The sequence below is a fragment of the Psammomys obesus genome, unplaced genomic scaffold (genome assembly GCF_907164565.1).
Source record: "Psammomys obesus unplaced genomic scaffold, mPsaObe1.curated_primary_1811, whole genome shotgun sequence".
Taxonomy (NCBI): Eukaryota; Metazoa; Chordata; class Mammalia; order Rodentia; family Muridae; genus Psammomys; species Psammomys obesus.
Window position 1 is genome coordinate 39,030,304 of NW_026592118.1, and position 27,248 is coordinate 39,057,551.

General features: G+C 37.2%; 1 protein-coding gene across 1 annotated transcript; it reads right to left on the reverse strand.

The window, feature by feature from the left end:
- Positions 1 to 9,337: 9,337 nt before the first annotated feature.
- On the reverse strand, positions 9,338 to 13,599 carry Smim30 (small integral membrane protein 30). The gene is made up of 3 exons (XM_055612995.1): positions 13,550 to 13,599; positions 13,155 to 13,248; positions 9,338 to 12,706 (listed from the first exon to the last, which is right to left on the reverse strand). Exon 3 carries the CDS (start codon positions 12,675 to 12,677, stop codon positions 12,498 to 12,500), a length of 180 nt encoding a protein of 59 aa, XP_055468970.1. The 5' UTR covers positions 12,678 to 12,706; positions 13,155 to 13,248; positions 13,550 to 13,599; the 3' UTR covers positions 9,338 to 12,497.
- Between the last annotated feature and the right edge of the window lie 13,649 nt (positions 13,600 to 27,248).

Sequence of the window (27,248 nt, forward strand, 5' to 3'; positions counted from 1 at the left end):
ACAACGGAAGTTCATTTCTTACACAGTTCTCTAGCCTAGAAATTGATCAAGACGCCGGCCAATCTGTTGTCTGCTGAGAGCCCTCTTTGTGGTTCGGAGAGGCCTCCTGTGTGTATTCTTACATGTGAGAGAGAAAATAAGTGGGGACAAGATAGGTGAAAAAGAGAAGGAACTAGATAGAGGTGAAAGCAGCTCTGTATTTCTTTTTCTCGTAAAGCTGTTTAATTAAATGTGGGAAGGCTCTGCCTTCATGACCTAATCACTTTCCACATATATCACTTCAGGAAAAAACTGTCCAGAGCAAGTATCAAAGATGTAAGAAGATCTCAGGACTGCGGGGGCAGGTGGGATGACGAGGATGCTGGGCAAGATGGGGAGAAGACGGGTCCCTTTATTGGCTGTCCTGGTAGGTAGGTCTGCCTTGCATAAACTACCAACCAAAACAGAGTCAGCATATTGTACACGTGTGCGCGCATGTATAGACTTGAGCACAAACACATACACATATAGATGTGTGTGTATGTATGTAGCAATAATGAAAGGGAGTAACAGAGGGGATTGAGGAGGAGGAGTTGTGAAGGCCTGAAGGAAAGAAAGGGAGGGGGGAAAGGGAAGCAATTCTATTTTAATGAAAATGTGTCAAAAGTAAAAGAGAAAAACATTAGGTGGAATTTGAAAATTTGTGATTAACCAAGTAATAAATTTCTTATATCAAATAATCAATCAGTCCTTCCAATGTGGGCAGTAAGGAGAATAAAGTTTTCTTAATTTTTTTCTGAAAAACAAACAAATAAACAAACAAACAAAACAAAACAAAAAATAAAACAATCCTAGTGAGTGCTCTGCCATTGCTAGCTCCAGGTAGAAGCAGAGAATCAGAGTTCAAGGCTAGGCTTATAGGATCACACTGGGCTTCACTAGACTGTCCACAGATCAACAGCTAGAGAACCCTGTCCATAGCCCCTAGGCAGAAACAACCAATTTAATGGATAATAAAAGGAAAATTTAACCCTTTTTTTAAATGAATTAATTAATTTGTTCCCTTTACAGCCTGAAGGCAACCCCCTCCTTCCACTCCTCCCAGTCCCACCCCCACAGGGCCTCCCCCAATTCCACCCTGTCTTCTTCATCTCAGAGAAAGGGAGGCCCTCTCTCCCATGAGTACCAACCCACTCAGGCACCTAAAATCTCAGCTGGACTAAGCGCATCCTCTCCCACTGAGGGCAGACAAGGCAGCTCAGCTACGGGAAAGGGATCCAAAAGAAGGCAAGAGAGTCAGACAGCCCCTAATCCAACTGTTAGGGGACCCACATGAAGAACAATCTGCATATCTGTTACATATGTGTGGGGGTTATAGGTTCAGCCCATGAATGCTCTTTGTTTGGTGGCTCAGTCTTTCTGAGCCCCATGGGACCATGTTAGTTTACTGTGTAGGTCTTCTCATTGTGTCCTTAACCCTTTAGGCTCCCCTAATCCCACTCTTCCACAAAACTCCCTGGGCTCCGCCTCTTGTTTGGTTGTGGGTCTCTGCATTTGTTTTCATCAGCTGCCAGATGAAGCCTCTCAGAAAATAATCATGCTAGTCTCCTGTCTGTAAGGATAAGAGAGTATTATTATAGTGTCAGGGATTGGCTCTTTTTTCACGGATTAGGTCTCAAATTGGGCCAGTCATTGGTTGGTCCTTCCCTCAATCTTTGCTCCATCTTTATTCCTACACTTCTTTTAAGCAGAGCCAACATTCCTAGTACAAATGTGTGCTTTTAGTGCAGTAACCGCACATGATTCCTGTCTCCCCATCATTGTGCTCCCTCCTCCTCTGTAGTCCCAACTTAAGCAACATAATCCCAATTGGGAATTCCACTTGAGGTTATTATTTTTAGTTTATGGCACAGTCCCCAAAGTTATATTATACTCACAAAGGAGGAGCCATGCGTGATCCTAGAAGAGGCATAAGCAACAGGAGAATTGTGAGAAACACAAAAGCACCATTGGGTACACAGAATGTAGACACTTGGCTTGTGGGTGATCCCTCATACTTTTCTTTAAGTCACATCATCTCTCTAGTAATCATTTCTGTAGGATGTTTCTTCCCTGATCATTTCAAAGTGAGCTGTTTGCTGAGGCCTTCTTCAACTTGCGACTGTTCTTTTAAAGAGTGGTCCTTTGTGTTCTGAGCCTGATAGAGGAATACTCGTCTTGGCTAGAGCATTTTTATTCATTTATAGTTTTCTTTAATAAAATGAGGTTCATGGTAACTTGAAGGCTGCCCATTGGCTTGCAGCCTATTTGTGTTGTACTCAGAACCGGAATAAGTAAATACCAACACAAAGACATAGAAACGTATGTGTAATGCTTTTTTAAAATGTTGACTCCTTGACTCCTCCTCTAGTGTTCCTTTCAATAAATACATGATCCACCCTTCCTTCATCACTCCTGTCCCTTAGCAACAGCCCATGGAAAAGAAACTCCTCACTGTGTGGTGTAGGGCGTATTATTGTAACTGATTTCATTAATAGTATTTCCTGACAGCAGTCATTACTGTTGACCTCTTGCAATGAAAAATTAGAGCTCATTGGACATCTAATCCTTATTTCAATTATGGAAACAATAAGAACAATCTTAAGAATAACATCTCAAGAGCATGTGATGATTCCTACTTCAAGCCTGTGTTGAGTGTTTTTTGACCTCTCTTACAAACTGTCTATTATTAAAGCACCCAGTGATTTTGGTCTTTTCTTCTAATAAGGGATTTATTATCTTTTCTCTCTGGGTGAAAAACCTCTCTTTCTATACCGAGAATTCAGACAGCCCTTTTGTAAGTGCAAACTGCTAGAATTTCTGATTCAGTGGTGTGAGGTCCCCTCAGTTACTTTCCACATTGGAAGAAAGTCAGTTGGACCAACAGTATAGACATATACTATGTACACATTTGCATCTATTGAATTATAACCTAAAAAGTAACATTTAAAAGACAATTTAAATAACATTTAAAAGTAACATTCAGAATCAAAGGCTCAAGGCATGTATCTGTCCTCTTTTTTGACGTTTAGTGAGAATTGCCTGCTTTTTAAAAAAATTATTATAGTGTTTCCAATAGCAAAATGGTAGACATCACTAATACTGTTAAAGAAATAGCTTTGAAAGAAACAGTGGAAAATAAAAATGTATGGCCTGTAATAGTGCCTGAGTTAAAGTGCCCATGACACAAATAAAAATAACAAAAATAGAAAAATTAAAGTGTATTTTTGAATGTGGTTTAATTAACTTTATACGTAAAAACGTGGTATGTAAAATAGTTGTTTCTTGAGAATGTAGATAGGATGCAGTTTTCTTTTGTTTATTTTTTAATGACAGGTCACCTTGTTAGCCCACTATGGCTTAGAATTTACTTTGTAACCTGGTAGCTAGCTTGGCTTTGAATTTGCACTCCTTCTGCGTAGGTCTCCTGAATTCTGAAACAGTATGTGTGCATCTCCGTGCTTCACTCATTTTGTTATACCATATCATTGATTAATATTGTTGGCACAGTTTATTAGTTGTAAAAGAATGCATTGCATAGTGTAGTGTTTGGTTAATCTTCACTGTTGATTAGAGATGGAATCTAGGAGAAACACCAGTACCATGCTTGCGAGGCGTGTTTCTAGAGAGGTGTAACTGTGGGGGGAAGAATTACGCTCTGAACGTGTTTGCTCTCATTTGATGCTCTGCCATCCTGGACTGAATGAACAGAAAAAAATGAGAAAGCAAGGTGAATATCAGCATTCATTTGTCTGCTTCTTGACTACAGACTCACAGTGAGGCTGCACCTCACCAGCTCACCACATGTCTTCCTAGCCGTGAAGGACTGTGTCCTCAACCAGAGACCTTTCCTTCCTTAAGATGCTATTGTTAAAGTTTTTGTCACAATAATGAGAAGCATAACAAATATATATATATATATATATATATATATATATATATATATATATTCTCTTTACTATTCTGTGTAAGTGTGCTTCTCTAAGTAGCTAATGTAACCAATTCTAAGTGTTTTCATCTAAGTATCTTCATTTTCATCATGAACGAGCTTTGTGCTCATGCTCTATTGGCAAATAACTCACCAGTGATGTTGCTTCTGTTTCTGTTTGCCTGCCTCCTAGGACTCAGCGTTGAATTATTTCTGGCTCACTCTAAAAGCTTAAAGAAATCTTCCCTTTGTTGGAGGTTACCTGCAGAAGCATGCCATAGCTTACAGATAAATACTTAACATGGTTTGAGTGCTGGCGCCATCAATAAAATGCTTTCTTCCATTAGAGGACTGTTATAAAGTGGGCCAAATATGTGCATAAACAAGATGATAGTTTAATGGGGGACTTTTGGTGGCTTTTTATATATTATGCCTAGACATTGGTTCAGGAAGTCCTAGTACCTGGGTAAGAGCTCAGCACAACAGCAGGACAGACGAAGCAATAGCTCACTGGAAATCCATTCATTGTGACTGAAGGTGAGCAGTTCAATATTATTTAAATTTATCTGAGACACCTTTGGAAATATAGGACTTTGGCCCCTGTTAACGTCTCTTCCCTTTTGTTTGACACAGCCTTCTCACTTGCATGATGCAAAATATGGCCTTCGCTGTGGTACTGTCATCTAAATACTGCTGTTTGTTGTCAATTGTCTTGTGAACACGTAACAGAGAGAGAGAGAGAACACTAATTTACAATTAATTTCAGGAAAAGGGAGGTCACACATTTGTCTATAAGTGGAAAACTACCAATGTGTAATGCTACTAAAGAGTAATAATGTCAGTTTTAATCTTGTCTACTCTGTCATAAAGACAAGACAGCCAAGGCTGCAGTGTTTCTTATGATTTCCGAGGAACTAAATTAAAAACAGAAGTAAATATAGACTGAAATTTCTTACAGGGCTGATTAGGTTTGTAAGCATTTGCAATGAGAAAGAGACAATCTTCATTTCAAGAAGTCTAAAGTGTAAATGATGGATTTGATGATAGATCAGAAGGGATGGGATAAACAGGACTGGTGATAAAAAAAACATTGATAAATAACTATAAAAAATCAAGGCTTAATGCAATATACACAATATACAGGAAAAAAGGCAATACATCATGGATTCCAAAGAATGGCTATCATTAACCCCCTTTAGGAAAAGCTTCTGGGAGGAAAACAGAATTTACAAAGTATATTAAAGTTGAGTTTGGAGGCCCGGGAAAGCATTTGACTTTGGTATCTCTGCAAATTATCTTCACGGGTTAATGGCATGAGTGGCGAAAGAAGAGTAGTGCAGAAGAGACTGATCAATGGTTTACCATTTAAAATGGTTTTTATGCTAGCTGCGGTGGCACACACATGTAATCCCAGCATTCTGAGAGGCAGAGGTAGGCGGATTCCAGTGAGTCCGAGTCCAGCCTGGTCTATAAAGTTAGTCTAGGACAGCCATGTCTCAAACAAACAAACAAACAAACAAACAAAACCAAAACCCCAAACAAACAAACAAACAAACCAAACCTATAAAATGTTTTTTATTTCTTAATTACATAGTGCTGGGAGCATTAAATAACTCAGAAAAGGCAACAAAATTTTAATATGTAGCATACTTAGTCAAATCCAGTATACTATCTGTAGAATTTGTTCTGCAAATATAAATGCTAAAGAATGTGATAAAATTAAGTGACTCGTAGACTATCCTATGCAAGATGCCAATGGTTAGAGGAGCTACACACTATGATAGCGACAGCACTGCTCACCAAGGGGACGCGGTGATCGTGCGCCAGCTTTTATGCTGAAAAATCCACATAGTTCTTTCTACTGCAAAGTTGATCATTCTGAAACGGGGGTAAACGTGCTTGAAATGAAGATATCAGAAATAGATAACAGGCCACAGTGTGGCCTGTGCTCGGTAGATATCAAAAAGCCCTGTGAGCAAGAAGAGAGATGGAATATCCCAAATGAATGCAGGTTAAGCCTGAAACAAGACGGTTATCCTTACAAATTACTTTAAATAAAATATGATATAGTTTTCATTCTTCGTGAACATGCCTCCTAAATTATTTTTTAAAGTGATTTATGCACATTTAACTAAAGCATAATTATCTTGACTAATATTGTGAAATAGGGTATTTAAAATCCCAGTGTTTAACAAAGTGCTTCATGATTAGCTCTTCACAAATACTTAAACTTCCTGTCTATAATATTTCACAATATCACTCCAGACTGTGAAGAATCAACTAATATTTTCAAATTTTAAATTATTAATGAATAATATTCAGCAGAAATGAGCATTGTATCTTGTACTTTGCCACTGAGAAATTAAACCATATTTTTGTAGGACATTTTATAGCAATTATACTTTTTTGCAGAAAATATTTATATAAATAAAGTTATTAAAAATTAAAAAAAATCCAGCCAGGCGCAGTGGCACACATGTGGAATCCCAGCATTCAGGGAGACTGAGTCAGGTGGATCTCTGTGAGTTTGAGGCCAGTCTAGTCTACAAATCAAGTCCAGGACAGCTAAAGCTACACAGAGAAGCCCTGTCTCAGGGGTGTGTGTGTGTGGGGGGAATACACACACACACACACACACACACACACACACATATGAAAAAGAAGAAAAATTAGAAAACATAAATGTGCTATCCTGCAAATATTTCCGGGTTTGATTTTGTTTTTATGTAAGTGTGAAAATAATGTTAAGGCTTGTCAATCAAACTAGGGGCTTCTTTTCTACACACTCATGGGTAACATGCATTAACTTCTAGTTTGTGTATATATATATATATATATATATGTATATATATATATATATATATCTTTAAAAACTATTTTCTTACATGTACAGCTGTTTTGCCTGGACATACATTTGTACACATCATGTATGTATAATAACTTAGATGCTGGAAGAGGGCACTGGATCCCCTGGAACTGGAGGTATAGATGTCTGTGAGTGCCAAGAATCAAACCTAGGTTCCCTGAAGAGCAGCAAGTGCTCTTAACTGGTGAACCTTCTCTCCAGCCCCAGTTTGCTTGTAACTTTATGGCTTTCAATGAGTTAAGAACCACGTATTTTTCCTGGTGGACCATGGATCAGAGCTGTTCTTCTGAATAGGCAAAGCCAAATTCCATGTCCCATCTGAAGTGGTCTAAGCACTTATTGCTAAGCATTTGTCATGCCACTTACAAGCACATTAAATTCTTACCACTCAAATGATACAAATGTTAGCATCATGTGATATGGATACCGAAGCAGCCGCTAAGAACTTCAGTGGGCACTCAAAGACATGCTTTGTAAAAGTCTCTTTTATTCGGCAGGTGTAGTTGTTACATAGGAGGCTTACTGTTGAATAAGCTCACCCTTTCTTGTTCTTTCTGGACTCTGGGTGACTGTTCAATTAAGCTGTTCTGGCTCAAACTCCTCTCCAAGCTGACTAATTCAATCTGGCTTCTCTCAGCTTCTGACTGAATTGCTCTGCTGGGCCTCATGCTAACTTTGGCAATATGTTCTAATCTTCTGGCTCCTTCTCATTCTCTAGTCCATTCTAACTTCACCTGTGTCTGTCTTGTTCTCTCTCTGCAGTCTGTGTTCAGTACTGTCCTGGTAAAACTGCCTCTGAACTACAATTGAACTGCCACAAACTCAACTCTACTTCATTGCTTCTCAACTGACTCCCCACTGACTCTCACTCACTAAACTCATCTTCACTGAATTCAACTCCACTGTGAACTGACTGGCTAACTCCCAACTGGCTGAGTTCAACCGAACTGTCTGTTCTGCCGGAACTGACTCACCTCTCCCTCTCTGTGCTGCTCTTTCTTTCCTGTCTGCTCTCATGAAAGTTGCACATATCTGACCTCTGACTCATTCTATCAAATCTTTCTCTGATTTGTCACTTTGTCTGCCTCTCAATTAGATGTCACTTTCAAACATGGCTGCTTCCTTCTACAAATTAACTTTATCTTCATTGTTTGGGATTAAAGTTGCCTACTAAAAGTGTGCCTGTATTCCAGCCAGAGCAATTAAAGGTGTGTCATCCCAGCTGGATCCCACAGTCCTAGCAAAACTTTTATGATCTCTTGCCAGAGCAGCCATGATACTGAATTAAAATCCCTCTACATCTTCCCCTTTTTGTTTAAGCTAAAAATTGTACAGAGTTATCTGTTACAACAGACACAATTATCCATCCCATAAACTTAACAGTCCGAATGTCCTTATGAGATTTGCTGATGCAATGATCCTTCGTAACTGCAGTCCTGAACAGCTGTCCTGTTGCAAATATTTATTTATTTATTTCAGCATCAAGGTTTTCCAATCTGCCAGTCTAATGAATTAATTACTTTTAAAGCCAGTTTGTTGAGCTCTTCCTAGGAAGGGGAATCAGCTCTCTGCCTTGCTATTTTTCTGTCTCTTCTTTCTGTGAGTCGTGCCTTTTATGTAGAAGCTTCCTTTATTCAGATCTGATCTTTATCAATTTTGATGGAACACATAGTCTTTCATCACCTGTGGAAATATAGACAAAACCTCTTCTCCAACACATTCTCTGATTTCCATTCTGATGTCAAAACATCTTTAAAGTATACGGGTTACTCTAATTCAGCAGGTTGTTTATTGTTTTTTGTTTGGTTTTTTTCTACAATCCAGTATCTTTCAGCTAATTCCCCTCTTTCAGTTTATGAAAGTACAATTACATATTTATGAATTCACATATAAACTAGACAATGAGGTACTCATATTCCATGTGTGGCTCCATATCAGCAACTGAGGCTTCTTACCCATTTAAACACAAAAAGAAAGAAAAAAAAAATCAAGCCTTATTATATAAGAGGTCAATATGCAGTGTCTCCAATATCTAGTTTAGTTTTCTCTAGTTGTTCTGCTGAATGCTGATAAGAAATGCCTGGCTCATGTTGTTTGTTGTCAGGTATGAGCTAACCGGCTTAGGGGGTCTACCATTGGTAAGGGATTACCTTGAACATCTCTTGGTAATCTGCATTCATTAGCCCAGTGCCTACCCTTTCCACACTTTCTACAAATCCTGGAAGGCTAAGGTTTTCTAGAGAAGTCTATAGGAACACCTTGTCTACAATTTCTTTTCAAATGGGGCCAAAACAATGGAAATTTTGATTTTATTGCCCATTGTTTGCCCAATTACACAGTCATTGGGGTCAATATCAACAGTAGTTCTAATCCATTCATCCATGGATGCTGATCTAGCGTTTAAAGGTCTGAAAACTTTTTTACATTCTGTATTTGCTGCAGAATTAAAAATACTTTCACAATGTTTGAAACACATGAAAAAAAAAAGCAGAAACTCTTAAGCAATTGAACAGAAGATACAAAGATAAAGCAAATGATAACATTTTAATTGAAATGAGTACAATTGTAGAGTTATAACTCTGAGGCTACAGCACTGGAAATTACACAGTATGAACAACAGAACAAAGACTAATAAACTGCTAGGTCTCCAACAAACTATCTACTATTGGGCCACTGTAGTACTAACATGAAAGGAGAAGTGGTCAGGCTGAGAAAGTATTTGAAGAAATAGTGGACAAAATTTTCCTATTTTTTTCCCCCAAAAACATCTAAATTTAAGAACTCTGAAAAGCCCCAATCTAGAATAAACTGAAGATCCCCAGGACAACATACATTATATCCCACCTTCTGAAGAGTAAAAATAAAGTCTTGAAAGCAGTGAAGCAGAAATAACAAAAATACTGTCAAGGACCTTAAGTTCTTTATTTATTGTTTCTGCTTTTTAACTGAACTCAGGTTATCTAAGTAGCAGAACATTTATCAGACATCAGACATTGTGCCAGGTACCTGAGGGACAGCTAGCTGTCAACCCTGCTTCTCTCACTGCAGCTTGAAAGGTATTCTCTATAAGCAATGTAATGAACTGTATAATTGGAAAGAATCTGAACTTAAGGACAAAGGAACAGCAACAACAACAACAAAATCCAAGAAAATTGTAACTGTTGCTTCCTAGATGGGCTTTAGCTCTGCAAATTTTATGAAACTAATATCCATCATCAGACTTTCTTTTCGGTTATTTTGTGTGTGGTACTTATGAGTGTGCACATATGGAAGGCAGAACACACTGGACTTTCTTATGCCATGCCTATTTTTTGGGAGCAGGGCCTCTCACTGAACTCAGAACTCAGTGAATTGGTTTGTGGGTATGCAGCAAGCCCCAGGATACACGTGTCTCTGTATCCCCGGGGTAGGGATTTTAGGCTTGTGCTACAGCACCAGGTTTTTATGTGGGTGTTATCTTTATGATTGTACAGCAAGCACTATTATCAACAGAGCCATCCACCTAGCTCAGGTTTGTTTTTAGGCAAAATAATATAGCCTAAGTAAAAACAAACAAACAAACAAACAAAAAAACCAAACAAAAAACCAAATGACAATTCTTCCCTACCCTCCTTTAAAATTACATTAAACAATAATTATTTAGTATCTAGGTCAGAGGTGGGGAGCATGCCCAGGTAATATGGAACAGGTATGGACTTCAGAGTGTTGTGGGAGTTGGTTCTCTTCTTACACTCTGTAGATTCTGAGGATCAAGCTCAGGTCATCACTGAATGCAAACACCTTAAATGCAAACACTACGTCACCTCCATGGCCCAGTAAAGCTATTTTTAGAAAGCATATCCCCCTACCTCTGCTTCTAAGCCTAAAATGGGAAACGCAGGTTTTGAAAACAGTTTTTTGGAGTACTTTTGGAAACACACTGCCGGTAAACACTGCTTTCCTGTATTCTTATTTTGAATATTATAAAAATAGTTCCTGGAGGTGACTAAAGCACTGCGACTTAAAATATGCCTTACACTAGATGTTTTCCCATCACAGAAAAGTTGAGACTTGCAAGGAAGAGAGAGCAATCTCTCTAAGTCAGCTTCAGTGAGCTGGTGTAGAAAAGATGACAGCTAACCCTGCCACCTGTATCATTCTTTTTTTTCCTAAGCATGCACAATGAGTTTTATTAAATGCCAGTTTACCCAAATCAAGACTGTTGGTGTCTTCTCTGGTGAAAAGATAAAATACCTGTAAAAGCAGTAAACAGATTTGGTTTCCATGTCTTTGTAATGCAAGCATTCCTCACTACCTTTCACCGTTAACAAAACTCTCAGGCAGGCCCCGTCAGTTCATTTGGGAAAAGGATCTATATACTGGATTTTATTTGCACAGCCTCTTTCCCGACACAAGTCAAGGCTCTTAAGGTTCTCTAGACGAAGAGAGATTGGATAATGCATTTTGGAGAACAACTTGATTATCTACTCTCATTGAAAATATCGGTTAGTTTGATTTACGAGACTAATTCTTTCTGGCTGAATCTTCTGACTTAAATACAGGGCTGGAGACTCTTGTCAAGCAGCATGGAGCTCCAGGTCTCACTCTCCCTACTTCTACAGACTGAAACTTAGGAATTAACGTTGTGTCCGGAACATAAAGCCCTGAAGAGATTCCTGAGTACCAACAGGTCTGAGTAGTTTTTCTTGACCCTATCATGATATTTCAAATACAGATTCTAACCCATGACTTTTGTCCATGGCCCAACAATGTGAATTTAAAACCTCTGTAATCTGTTGGTTTTGGGACTCTTTGAATTACTAAGGCAAACAAGGTACATCCTTTTAGCTGGTGTACAAATCAATGCAGGTCAATACATTTCCTTTTGTATTGTTGGATTTTTTTTCCCAGAGGCCTCTCCTATCTCAAAGATGCCTGTTTCTCATCCACTGTGATCCTTTAAGGTAAAGTAGTAAGTCCCTCTACACTTAGCTTATAAATAATCAGTCCACACATAGATATAAGCAGATTAAAAATACATGAATTGATGGCATAATAGATACATATTTAATACAGTACTTCTCAGAAAGGAGATATTATTCAATTAACATAAAGTTATTTTTTAATAAATCTTTTTTCATTTTAGTATTAGATATGTTCAGTACATTTTCATTAAACTTTTTCTCTGACATAAAAGTTTCAATTTTTGGCAATTTAATATCTAAGCACAATATCAACTAGGGAAAGATTAAAAAAAGAAGCATTAAAAAACAAAACAAAACAATGAAAAAGTGGAGAAAATGACCCCCCCCTAGAATTCAAATGGCAGTGATTATAATAGCAACGTTGACTTACTAGATTCTGACCAAACACTTCCTTCTTCCAATTTCATGTGCTTTGATAATTCGAGAGTATGAACTAATACTTATACAAACTTAAGCGCTCTTATCTTGACCCCTTCCCAAGCAGCAAATACAAATGATAGGCCACATAATTAGCATAATCAGTGCACTCTTTGTGGTTAAGAGCCTCCTCCACCCCACATCTGCTCTCATCATTGAGGAAACAGCTAAGAAGCTGAATCACACTCCCAACAGTAGCTTTCTTACTGGGAAGAGCAGAGATCAAACCTTGGGTTTGGCCTCAAGAGCACAATGGTTTTCAATGCAGTCAGGGTGAAGAAAAATTCAGAAGAGTCCTTCAAAGTCATATTTGTCCATTTCGCTTTCTTGCATATATCCCCAAGCATGCACAGATGCCTGTAATGCTGAGAACCACACCTAGTAACAGTGCAATGGCATCTCCGGCTTCTACTGCTTCAACAACAGGCAGAATCAAAAGCAGTGAAGTAAGGACTAAGATCAGTTGTGTTGAAATTGAATTCATGATTTTGGGATCTTGAGGGCTGAACTTTCCTAGAAATTAAACATGGACACAAAAGAAACAAAAAGTTAAAAAAAATAAAAGGTTAAAAAGCCTTGCTTTCTTGAATGATAATATAAACATACAACAATCTGGACTTTGGGAATCATTTCAGAATTTGTCACTTCACACATGACAAAACTAAGGAAGTATTCTTAGAGATAGTCATTTTAGGTTAATCTCGTGACAACACCCTGGCCTTGCCAGTATCAACAGTAATTCCAACAGGATATACATAGGCCAAACTTAAACTGGACAGCTGTTTATCAGTAAGAAAAGAGAAAAAAAAATCACAAGACACTTAAAAACTTAAAATACCCTCATGAGTGAAAATCACATTTTCTTAGCATGTCTCCTATCTAAAAATGCGGGCAAATCTGGCAAAAGTCAAAGAACACAATATATAAGTCCGTGAAGTTGCGAGGAATTAATTAGACTCACCAAAACAGCGGTATATGTAAAATTCTCTCCAAAGTGAAATATTCCCTCTCTGGGGCTCCGGATGCCAAGGCTAAGAGGTTACCAGTGACACAGCCTATTAGGGTGGGGAGAATAATTTAAACATTATTTTAGAGAAACGAGGTACAAGGACGGTAATGGGTAATGAGTACAGAAAACACTCTCTAAAAGTTCGTTCAAAAAGACTAGATATAAGTTCTCCCACACAGACAGCTAAAGGAAACCCAGCCGAAAAGCAAATGCATCCCAAGATCTGACATAAAGATCTGGAAAAGAATTGTTCCTTTTCCCGGGGAGGACGCAAATTTGTTGCGTTTTTACAACCGCACTCGGGTAATCAATGAGGGAATCCCCGGGAGCGGAGTTTTGTACCTTACCCGACAGAAAGCAGCCATTACAGGAATGACGAGCAGGGCGGCGGCGTCAGACTACATTTCCCAGAAGTCCCGCTGCCTACTCCCGTCATGCACGGCGCGCTCTCCCATCACTGGCTGAGGAACAAGACAGGAGTGTAAAGGTTGCTAGGTGTGTGGGCCTACTCACTTTGACCCCAGGTTTCACCGTTAATTAAAGATTAAATGTATATCCAGAAAAAGATTCGTGGTAAAACTAACGAAACGACAACACATTTTTCCCGCCCTTTTCAGGATTTCTAGACGCATAAATATGTATTTATAATACTCTGAAATGAAGAGGTTATTGTAGCTGAATAGAGCCATCTGTTTGGGATGCTTTCAAACCAGGGGCCTTCCAACATTTCTGCAGTAGAAAAATCCCTATCATATTCCAAATGCGCTTAATGACATTTGCTATTTTTTTTTTTTTTAACCAATGGGGAAAATAAGCACATTTAATCAGAAAGTTTGGAAAATATTGAATCATTTGTGGTGCAAAACAAATTCAGAAAATACGGTTTCAGCCTTATAGCCAGATCTTTTTTGATTCGAGTTCTTGTCTTTCTCAGAATGCAGATTCTCCATAGCCTCCCAATAGTTTAAGATGTCAAATTAGTACCCTAAACCATTACAAGAATTATTTATTTGTAGTGGTAGGCACTGGCTCTGAAAGGTTCTTGCTACCTGTGATATCCACACTAAATGGTCCCAGTGTTCTGGCCTCAGCGCTTCCATATTTACTGACAGTTTGTCTTCCTGTTTAAGTTACTCAAGTACAGAGTTGCCATGATAAAAAAAAAATCATGCTGACCATGCACAGGGAGGACCTAAACGCCCTACTCAGTTGTAGTCTCTAGGCAGCTCACTCTCCATGTGGCTTGCCGAGTGAGGGGAGCAGGGGCTGCCTCTGTCATGAACTTGATTGCCTGCTCTTTATTCACTTGCCCCTGGCGATGCAGTCTTGCCAGGCCACAGGGGAAGAGGATCCAGGCAGTCCTGGTGAGACTTGATAAGCTATGGGCAGAAGAGAAGAACTCCCCCTTTCAGTGGACTAGAGGAAGGGGCTGGGGGGAAGAGGGAGGAAGGACGGGACTGGGAGGAATTGAGGGAGGGGTCTTCAATCGGGATATATAATGAATAAATTGTGAAAAAAGTAAAAATAAAAATTTAAAAAATTAGTGTTTAATTACCCACAGCAGTTACTGTGGGTACATTCAGTTCAGTGTTGATAATCAGTATGTATTCCTGTGTTGTTGGTTCCCTTTTCAAACAGTCTTACCTCTCTATAATCAGCAAAGAGTTATACTTCTGGTTCCTAACACACATCTGGCAGGTGCTTTAGTAACATTAGTTAATAAGAATCATTTAATTAAATAAATGTGGCACGATTCTACAGAAGACCTGGAGATGGCAAACACACAGAAGCAAGGTGTCTGACAGGTTGACAGTGCTGTTCTCTAAAGCTGATTATTTTAACAAATTCATTCTAATTGCATTTGTCTTATGTTGCATTTGGCTTTGTATCTTTCCTGCCAATTAGTTTTGGAACAGAAACTATTTTTTTTTTTGTTTTGTTTTCAAAATGTCTCCCAACAATCTAATGATTTCATTTGGGATATTTTATTTTTCCTTATGTGCTTATTTCATCTAGTGGAAGTCTGCAGAAGTTAGTGCTGGTACATACTTGTTTTGTTCCTGGGTTTGGTGTTGCTTCTTGATTAAGTTTTAATTTTGAAGAGTCTGTGGATGGTAAAGATGCTCATCTTTTAAGTTATTGTAGCTAAAAATTAACAAATGACTTGGCCTATCTGCCAAAAAAAATAGTGCAAATTTGTTTAAGGCATGTTAGAGCTAAAATATAGTTTTAAATTGAAGCTGCTTGAATTTGTTAATTAGTTTCCCATCCTTATCTGCAATGTCAAACAATGCTTTTGGTATATCACTTTCAGATTAGATGCCATTCTAATTCTATTTTTTTTTTCTTTCCACTCTAACTAGTCTGTTTTTCTTTTAATGGTAATTAACTCCTTTTTTAAAAACTCCAATTCCACCATATTAGACAGAAGCTCAAGTTACTTTTCAAGACACAAATCTCAGTAGTACTGGACTTGCCTTTGATGCCTGCCACCACTCACATACTCTTTCCATTCTGTTCATATTTAATATTCCACTGTTTTGTAAAGAAGCTAATTTGGTTTCTCCTGTTGATATTTTTCCCTTGCTGTTTCCTCTGCCACTATACTTGGCAACACATTTGTCATGGTTTTTCTTAACATCCTTCAGGGCTCAGAGATTTACTCAAGCTTCACTTTTATCTCTGATTATCGTACTTAAAACAAAATATAAAACAAAACAAACTCTACCATTATATTATGGAGGTAAGCAAATACGCTCAAGGTAGGAGTATTTTCATCTTTTTCAAGACTGAGTTTTCTACTGTTAGAACAGTTCCCTGTGTGGTAGTTATTTAGTAGGTGTCTTGTGATTAAATAAGGATAGTACAATACCAGAATGATTTACTTTTTATACTTACTTTTTCTTTCCTTAGTGGAAGGTATCTTACAAGTAAGAAGTTTGCTTTGGGACCAATCTATGAATATGCTTAGTCCGATGTTATTTTGAATCTTCATTCAAAGTTGGTTATCATATGTTTTCTATATACCCTTATTCAAAACGAGACCTCAGTGAAAGTATAAGATGCAATAAAATCTAAAACTGGATCCTAAATACAATGTTCTATACTTACTTTCTCTACCCAGATTCATTGAGGCCACCTAGATCACTGCATTAAAAACTTAGAGTGACAGAATCCAGAATTTAGTGCTTCAATTCAAGAAACCTAAGCTAATGCCGTTTCCACTAAAATAGAGATCACTGGTAGCCAGTGATAGGCACAGAGAGCACTCAGAAGCCACTTATCTCAGCAGTGGAAAGTAATTTCCCAATCAGCCGTTACTAAGAAACTATGTTAAGGAAGAAAGGAGAAGTGGCCTATTCTTATTTTATAACCATTCTAAATGAGTCACTGCTAGGCCCTGAAGGGAAGGCACCTCTGGGATCCATCAGAGGAGGGAGAATACGCCTGCATGAGTATTTTGCAGTGAATCGTGGGTGTCAGGGAATTCATAAAATGCACTTTCTCATTAGCAGTTGAGCCAAATCAAGTGAGCTAGTCAGTATTTCCCATCAGTAACGGATAGTTGACACCAAAAACATTGTGTTAATCCTAATTAATCATTAGAGTAAACAGATAGGATTTGGTAACCAGATTACATTTTCTAAAGCTATGCAGTTGGTCAAAACAAAACAAAATATAAAAACAAACTCCAGTTCCTGCTGACTCAAAATTCCTCTTGTAGGACTAGTTTACAGAGAAAGTGTAAGCTCAATAGTCATTTTGTATGTAGTTCCAGTTATCATCTAGATTTGTGGAGGATATGGTCCTGTCTCATCCACGAACTATGGTAATGTGGGAATCAAGCTGTCAACATGAGGCAAGCAACATGCACCTGGGAAAATATTCTCAGTGAGGAGCTGCCCAGATTAGGCCATCTGTGGGCATGCCTCAGAGAAATAATACTTCCCCTAACTGTGTGCAGAAACACGCCTTCCACGACCGAATGGAAAGGACAAGGCAGAGTGGTTATTGCAAGCATTCTTTCTTCCACTCTCTGTTCTTAACTGTGATTTGATTAGCTGCTTTATGTTCAAACAAGCTTGATTTCTCTGAAATAATGTACTGTCACCTAGAACTGTGAGCTGAAATAAACCTTTTTCATCCCAAGCTGCCTTTGTCAGAGTATTTTATCACAGCAACAGGAAGTGAAGCCGGGACACAAGTACCCATATAAACCTCTGTTGTCAAGGAAGAAGGCATCTCTACCAATAACCATGGCAGACTTAAGTTTTATTTAAATTCATGGGCTCCTGATGGAGAACGACTATGTGAGAGAAACTGTTTCTTGAGGTGAGAGATTATATAACATTTTATCTACAATAATGCTCTGATAGATTTTGGAAATCATCACCACTTGTCACAAGATTCACCTTTGTCACTTATCTAGAAATACAAATTCTATAGCTTATTATAAATTAAAAAAATTAAATGATGTAATTAATACATAATATTTATATATACTTAATGAGGGTACATTATATATATACTTACATATATATATAGAACTATATTTATATATGTCTAACTAGTTAAATAAATATAGAGAACTAGTTAAATAATTATGGTAATTATTTAATTACTTAATTACTACAACTAAAATTATTAATCTTAAATATTTAAAAATGTAATGGAAATTTAATTATTTCACGTAATTATTTTATGATTAAAAACAATTAATTTTTATCTTGAACACTGATAATTTCTGTATGTTGAGATTATTCTCAGATTATTCTCACCGAGACATTTTGTAGTTTTCAGTAATAAATTGTTGTATACTCCAGTATCTCTGCCGTTCAACACAGCAATGGAACAAATTCCTTGTATATATCTGTACTTTGATGCCCACTGTCCAATCTTTCATTATCTCCCCAATTTTTTCCTTTGTATCTTTTCATGAACACTAGTCTACTTTCTACTTCTATATTATCAACCTTTTTTAAGCTTCCATAAATGAAAAAACATGTAACATTTGCTTTTGTATACGTTGTTCATTTTGACTAGTGTGACATCTTCTAGTTCGTCTATGCTATTGCAAATGATAGAAAGTCGTTTCTGTATTTTATAATGTATAAATGCCCTGTTTTCTTTATTCATTTATCAGAGGACAGCTTAGTTTAATTCCATATCCTATTGTTGTGAGTATAACTGCAATAAACATTAGAATGTATGTATGTATGTACAGTATATGCAAAACATATATATTATATAATATATGAATGAGAGTGGTTTCATTTCCTTTGAATATGAGCTCATTAGTAGGACTGCTGAATTACATAGTAGTTCTGTTCAAACTTTGAAGAGTCTCCAAATTATTTTCCATAATGGCTATACTAATTCAACTCCTTATTAACAGAGTATAGGAGTTCCCTTTTTCTGTTTCCTCACCAGCATTTTCATTTTTTGGTCTCCTTAATAATAACTATTCCGATGGCACTGATACAAAATTAACTGCTTCAAGATTGAATTTTCTTAATGATAATGAGGATCTAACAAATGTTCACGGGAAAACCAATGCAGATTAAATGAGATGGCATATAAAATGCCTGAGAATAGTTAAGTATTATTATTTTAACAATTATTTTAAGTATTATTATTATTAACAATAATTTATTATTCTTAGAGGTTTTTATTAGTAGAACTGTTTCATACTATATGGAATATATCACTCAACTTTTACTTGCTATAATGAAATACTTGAGGCAGCTAACTTTATAAAGGGAAAGTCTTGTTTGTATCACATTTAAGCCAACAACAAAAGAGCTGGAATCTTCTCAGTTCTGTTGAGGGCCCTCACCTTGTCATATGATTGCAGAAGAGAACAAATATGGCTGAACTTGTATTGCTCAGTGGGAAGTCAGAGAAAGAGACAGGAGTCCCCCATTCCCTTTGTTGTGCTGGGGAGTTTTATGTCAGCTTGGCACAAGCTAAAATCATCAGAGAGGAGAGAGCCTTTATTGAGAAGACGTTTCTATAAGACCTAGCTGTAGGCTAAAACCTTAGGGCATTTTATTAATTAGTAACTGATATGGGAGGACCCAGCCCATTTGGGGTGGGGACACCCCTGGGTTTTATAAGAAAACAGGCTAAGCATGTCATGGGGAACATGTAAGGAGCACTCTGCAATGGCCTTGCTTCAGCTCCTGCTTCCAGGTTTCTGCCGTGCTGAGTTTCTGCCCTCACTGCTTCTGATAATGAACTGTTATATGCAACTGTGAGTGAAAGAAACCCTTTCCTCCTCAAGTTCCTTTGGTTATGGCATTTCATCACAGCAATAGTAACTCTTACTAAGACATTTTCCAAGGACATATCCTTGTTGATCCTCCAAAACCCCATAGGCTTTGACTCTCAAAAGTTCCAGCACTTTCCAAGAAAACAACCTAGAACCAGCTCTTCATTAACAATAATTCCTCCATAGACAGTTTAAAACTATATATGGTTAAAACTATATTTAACTGTAGCATGAGTTAAGATTGTTTGACATTTACCCTTAACAAACTTTTAAAATGGTGACCAATATATACCAGAAAATATTTTCACACATTAACGAGTATTAATCCCTTTACTCTTTAGATTATCCAGTGATTTAGATACTATGAGGATCCTGTTTAAGATGAGTGAATTGAGTAATTGTTAAGCAATTTCTCTAAGGTCATACAACCTGTGCGCAATAGTTATCAGACTTTAATTAAGTCTGAAAATCTGTCATTTTTTTCTTTTGAGATAGGGTCTCATGTAGCCACATGTGAACAACTTAGTATGTGGCCGAAGATTTCTTTGAACTCCTCCTGATCCTCCTGTCTTAACCTCCAGATTGTTGGGATTCCAGCATTTGCCATCAGGTCTACTATTCTGTGGGGCTTGCATATTGGGAATTAGACCCTGGGATTTATGAATGATAGGCAATGCCTCAACCAACTGAGCTACATGCCCACACCTGTACATATTTAATTAAATTAATTAATTTTTAAAATTGGAAAAGGTATTTTTTTTTCATAGAACGTATTTTGGTCATGATTTCTCCTTTCCCAATTCCTCCCAGATCCTCCCTACTTTCCCACTCATGCAAAGCCACACCCTTTCTTACTCTCTTTCATTAGAAGATAAACAGGCAACAACAAAAACAACAACAATAATAATAATAATAATAATAATAAGATAAGTCCAGTTCGGTGGTATACACCTGTAATCCCAGCACTCAGGGAGGCAGAGCCATGCAGATCTCTGTGAGTTTGAGGTCAGCCTGGTCTACAAAGCAAGTCCAGGATAGCCAAGACTACAGAGAGAAACCCTGTCTCAAAAAAGAGCACACACTTGAGAGAGACAGACAGATAGAGAGAGCAAGAGAGAGAGAGAGAGAGAGAGAGAGAGAGAGAGAGAGAGACTAGACTAGGACAAAACAAACAACAGAAAAATAAAAAGAACCAAAGATAAAGTGCTTGTGCCCTCCCGCGTACATGCTTGCACACACACACACCAAAATGCAGACACAGAAACACATTCACACATACAACATTTCAATAAAAACAAATTGGAAACCATAATATGTAAGCAAAAGACCTGTAAGGTGGAAAAATGCCTAGACAAAATATTCTGAGACAAAAACCCCTCCAAAACTATTTTGTTCATTTTGCGCTGGCCATCTACTTCTACTATATGAGGCCTATCCTTCAGAGTGGTTTGTATAGCAATGAGACTGTTGAAGACAACTGCTTTCTCTCTGTGAGCAGTGGTTGATTAGAGATAGCTTCTGGGTTAAGAATGGGAGAATGTGTCCACTTCTCCCAGTAGCACTGGGACCTCATCTGACTTAGACCTGTGCAGTCCCTGCACATGCTGCCATGGTCTCTGTGAGCTTACATGTGTGCCCGCCCCGTTGTGTCTAGAAAGCCTTGCTTCCTTGGAGTCTTCCATCCTCACTGGCTCTTACATATTTTCTGTCTCCTCTTCTGCAAAGTTCCCTGAGCACTGAGGGGAGCATTTGATGGAGACATACTATTTAGGACTGAGTGTTTCAAGGTCTCCCATCTCTGAACACTGTCCAGTCATGTGTCTCTGTATTTATTCCCATCAACTACAGGAGGAAGTTTCTGTGATGATGGTTGAGCAAGACATTGACAGATCTGTAAGTACAGAAAATGTCATTAGGAGTCATTTTATTGCTATGTTCCTTCAGCATAACAGTAGTATTTGGTTTTCCACTAGGTCCCTGGCCTTATCTATTATCAGGTTCTTGGCCAACCAGCAGTGTCAGGCATGGGTTCTTTATCAAGGAGTAGGCTTTAAATTCAATCGGATAGTTGAAATTCAATTGGTTACTCTCACGATGTTTGTGCCATTATTGCACGAATTTACTGTATAGGCAGGTCACCATTGCAGACTGAAAGGTTTGTACCGTTTTCATCTGGTAATGTGCAGAGTAACTTCCAGCACCATAATCACTGCTCAATGGTGGTGAAGGTTCTAGGTAGGTACAAGCTTGACCTCTCTGTGTCCAATGAGTTATGTAGGCTTTCTTCAGCAATAAAGCCTTACCATCTTTTTGTGGAAAACCACCACCACTAATCTGGACAATAGCCTTATTGTTTAGTGGTTACTGTGGGGCCCCTTTGGCCAACAATTCAATTAGATAGATTTAACCCATCTTGGCACTGGAGGTCTCATTTGGTGGCAAGAGATGCCTAGCTGGGGTTTTGTCTCCCGTGTTACTTGACGATTCATTTGGATTTCTTTTTCATATATATAAAAAAATATATATGGACTTTCTTTTAAGATTATATATAACATATTAATTACATAAATTTTATTTTTATTAATTATATATAGTTAATATATAAAACATATTTATCTCTTATAATATATAACTATAATATAGACACAATATATCATATATTGTATATGTTGTAATATATGATATATATTGTATAAGATATGTATTACAGCTGATATACAAAAATTATGTATTAATTTAAAAAAGAAACTTCTAGTGTAGTGGATTCCATACAACAGCTCAGGTAGCCCTTAGTTTTACTTGCTCCTCCCTATGTTCTCTTCTTTATATATATACTCCTTGTCTACATGCTACTACTTGAAAAATGCCCACATACTCAAATACCACTTTAATTTTCTTTGAAGCAAAATGCTTTACGTTTTTGTAAGAAGCTAGGTTATGGGGACTGACTCGCTGAAGTATCGTCTCATTGGGTGAGTGAACAATGTTAGTATTGATAATAAATTATATTAGTATTTGTTAGTAAATTTATTAGCATTAGTATTTATTTATAAATTATATTAGCATTTATTTATAAATTTATTAGTATAAATAACATATTATATATGTATATTATATTATATCAATTTATTATTAATATACTAAATTATTATATACACTATATAATACATAGTATTACTATTATATAGGATAATATTATAATACTATATAATATAGCATAATGTTAATATCTATTAATATATAGTATATATAAGTATATATATTATATATACTAAATACATATATAATATGTACTAAATTATTAATTTATTAATAATTTAGTACATATTATATAATTAATAATTTACTAAATTATTAATTTATTTTGAGTAAAATTTAATAAATATGTATAAAATGCTTTAAAAATTAAGTATGTCTAAGTGGGTTAATTGGACATCAATATGCACAATAAAACATCGACTGCGATGTGTTTCCAATTCTCAACTATTATGAGAATTACCACATTTACGTGTTAATCAGAATTCATATAATCATAAAGACCCTTTGGAAAGCGTTGCTGGAGGGTTGGAGCTGCAAAACCAGGTAGTCTGTGAGAAACTTAGTGCCTGTAGTTCATAAGGAAATATTAATTCTTCAGTGTAGACCAGGTGCTCATTATGATTTAGAGCTGGTTACCAAGGAGACAGCATGACATTTATAAAAGTAAAAACATACAAGATAGAAAATGCAGATAGCTTAGGAGAGCCAGTCATGACCAAATAAATGGTCTTAGCTTGGTTTCCTTAACTCTAAAGATTTGGGAAACTACTGACATGCCATTTTCTGGGTAAAATCATGCCGTTTTGAGACACCACCTTGGTTATCTTCACTTCTGTTATCTCATGCTACTCACTTGATAGATGTTTTATCTGGTCCCTTTTTAGGTATGATGGAGTACATTATGATGATGAACATAAATGGAGATGTATTAAGGTTGTGTTACATAAATTTAAGATGTTCATTAGTTGTAACTGTTATGAATAAAAAGTCTTACTTTCTGGAAAAACAGTTTTACTCACGGAAGTTGTCAGATAAGTAAATGTCTGTATTTTAAAGGTGGGCTAGGTGATATCTATAAAAATGAAGACAGCTGATTCCTGAGAGGAGACAGTGCTGTGCCGCACTATTTGGTTTCATTTGTGATTTGGACTCGTTTGATTGTATGGTAAGCTCCCACTCCTCAGGAGAGTCACAATAAGGAGTGGCCTTTCTTCTGACAGTCTACCTCTGTGATCCTACCTGTTGACCCTCGGGAGTATAAAGAGAATGGTGAGCTTATTGTGGTACTGTCGCTGAGGTGCCAACTCCCAGGAAGGACACTGAGACTTTTTATTAATCAGTGCTTAAAGCCTTCGTTTATGCTGGTACCCAACTAGCTCCCACAACTAATATTAACCTGTTTATTCCCATCTACTTTCTCCTGAGTGGCTTCTTACCTCGCCTCACTCCCCAGACAGTAGACCTCCTTTGTGTCTTGCTGTAAAAATGTCCGGCTTCTCTCTTTCCCAGCATTCCTCTCTCTCCCTGGAAGTCCTGCCTATCTCCTGTCTAGCTATTGGCCTTTCAATTCTTTATTTAACTAATCACAAAATGCCTTAGGCAGGTAAAGAAGGACAGAGAAACATCTTACAAAAAGATTTCCCCACATGTGATAGGTAAAAAAAAAAAAAAAAAAAAAAAAAAAAGGACAAAGTTTTTTCATGTGTTTACTAAGACGCTTGGTAGACTATTCTGTCTCTCTTTGTTCACTAGACATTAAATAAATGTGTGAAGACAGAGTAGACCACAGAGGAGGATGGCAGTCTATCCAAGGTATCCATAATTGGTATGTTCTGAGTTCTGCCACTTTTGCCATTGGAGGAAATCAATTTACCAGGGAGATTATTTAAAAAGCAGGTATCTAGAAACAACTGAATAATGTTGATTAGCTTAATTAGCTACATATTTTTGATTAGGCCCAAGTGGACTGGAACCATCTTACTTCGAGGACCACCTTTTCAGTTGATGAAGTAGCAAATACAAGTGTTTCATACTATTTGTACACGTATCAGTGGCATTTTCCTGTTCTTTTCATGCGTACACTTTTCTCTGCTTTTTATAAGGCTACAGTCATTCTGATGCTTTCTGTCATTAAAGAAACAGCAACAGCTGATTCTTTTGTTAAATCAAATGGTCCCTGAAATGAAATGGACTCTGAAGGAATGGGTGACATCTTCAGTTGTCAGCAGTAACAGTGATTACCTGGGTGTGGTAGCTCATGCCTACAATCCTAGCACATAGAAAGCTGAGATCAGTCTCGGCAACATAGCAAAACCTTGCCTCACAAAAACAAAAGCTAAAAACAAAGTAACAATACTATTTTGAATTCTGTGTGGTTATTTCTTATAACAATTTCTTATCAGATTACGGTACATTAACTGCAACCCAATGGGGGTAATGGAGAGGTGTCATGTTATCCAAATAGATACTTTCTTGTGTTAACTGAAGACCGAATTTAGAAGTCCTTGGACCTGGCTTCAGTAAACATTTCCCTCTCAGTAGGATTTTGGAAGGAGCTGAATCACCTGAAGTGTTGGCATTCTAAACTACTGGCTGAGGGCCCATCCATATGCTTTGGTACTGAGATCAGCAAATAGCAAGATAGTTATCCTATTATGAAAATCAAGTAGCTCTAACAAGTGTTCTATTCACACAGCCACAGCAGAAAAAGTAATGCTTGGGCCCATGAATCAGCTAGTGAATAATGTTAACTTCGAGGACGTTAAGATTTTAGTCACTGTAAAGCTCAGTTTGAATTAACCTGGGTGAGAGAGCGTTAAAAGCAGTGAATATATGTGCGGCTTTAGAAATAATTGTATACTACTAGAACAGGGAAAGAATGTTTGGGATGTTCTTCATAGATTAGACTGTGCCCACCAGTATGGCGCTTCTATGGGTTCTCCACGTTAAGACAAACATCAAAGCTAGATGTCAATCAGGAATGTGATGAAACTCAAAGCCCAGGGCAGGCATAATTGTAAAAAATCTCCCAGAAAGAACTAAGCAGGCTCAGTGAGATCATCCGTCGGAATAGCGGTCCCAAAGGAGAGGAACTGGATTTGTTCTAGGTCACTCTTACTCACTGGTAAAAATAATATTTGTGTTGTAATACCACATGAGGGGAAATAGTTTTAATAGTCTAAAGTAGAGTTGGTTGTCACATTGGCTCACAATGACTTGATCAAGCAGAAGGTTGGACTGATGAACATGTGGCTGAGATGTGAAAAGATTCATACCTTAAAAAGATTTTTGAAATAGATGTTCTTGCTGATTCTTTTTGAGCCTGATGTTCCCTGATTGTCTTATTGCTTCCTCTCAACCAATCTCAAGTCCTGAGCTGGTTGTCTGATGCTTGTTACAAAGATCTATTTCCATTCGGTGTGGTGATGCATGTTTATAATTCCAGGACTGGAAAGGCTAACTCAGGAGTTTTTTGTTTGTTTGTTTGTTTTTTCTCTAATGTTGAGGATGGAACCCAAGGGCTTGAACATTTTACCCTCACTGTATCCGTTAGCTTTACTACTGAACTGCCCTCAGCCTGGTCTTTATTTCAAATTATAAGGAAAATTGGACTTTTTTTCTCTATCTTTGAAGAGAAATTTTTGTTAACATTTTTATGTGTGAAAACATATATTGTTAATGCCATTCATATTTTATGAGAAGCCTATATCATTATGTTTCTCTCATAAATTAGCATGGTGACTAAGGTGAATAGATGAATAAATGAATATTATGGGTTATGTTCAGATTGTTGAAAACCTTATCATCTGAGGAACAAAATACAAGCCTGATTAAGCTTTGGAATAAAGAAAGTCCTAAAAATTGATTTTGGAAAACATTTATTTTATGTGTATATGTGTATGTGTGCTTATACACTTGCTTGTATGAGCTCTCAGAAGTCAGAGTGGGCTTCTGATCCCCTGAAACTGGAGTTAGAGATGGTTGTGAGCTGTCATGTGGGTACTGAGAATCTAACCTGAGTTTTCCAACAAGTTCTCGTAAGTGTTGAGCCATATCTTGAGGTCCTAAAACTGGATTTCATATGAATACCCACAAAATGTTGTGTGCAACAGCATAAAAAATGATTAAATCAGACTTGTGAATATCAAGTCAATTCTAGAGAGATAGTGAAACCTTAGACCACTGTAGTCTTTTTATGAGCATAAAAAGAAATGTGTAGTGCTTTACATGCATTCCAGTGCTTGCCTGGCTATTCAAGGAATCAAAATCTGAAGGAGGCAAATCTGAAGTGTTATGGGATAAAATGTTGAGTTTTATAAAATACTTGTCAATGTGTAAAGGAAACCTTCATTACCATTAGATAGGAAAGACTGAAATGTGCACAACTTTTAGAATACAGTCAACAGTATACTTAAGGTAGTGAGGGGAAAGATGGCCATTTCATAGCAGCAGTATCTCAGGTTGACCTAAAGCAGCAAACCCAGATCAAGCCAGAATTCAAATTCACCCACTTGGAGAGGTAAGTTCTGACTCTGCAATGCAGCCTGAAAACATACAAACAGAAGAGATTGTTTTGCATTTGGATCTTTCTGTTTCCTTCACAAGGGTACTTGAGAAAAATCTTGACTTAAAGGAAACAAGATTCCTTTTCTTCTGTATTTCTAACTGTATGTAGAGGTTATTTTCTCATCTATTTTTCCCCTGTTTTGTGTTGGCATTTGGGAATTTTATTTGTG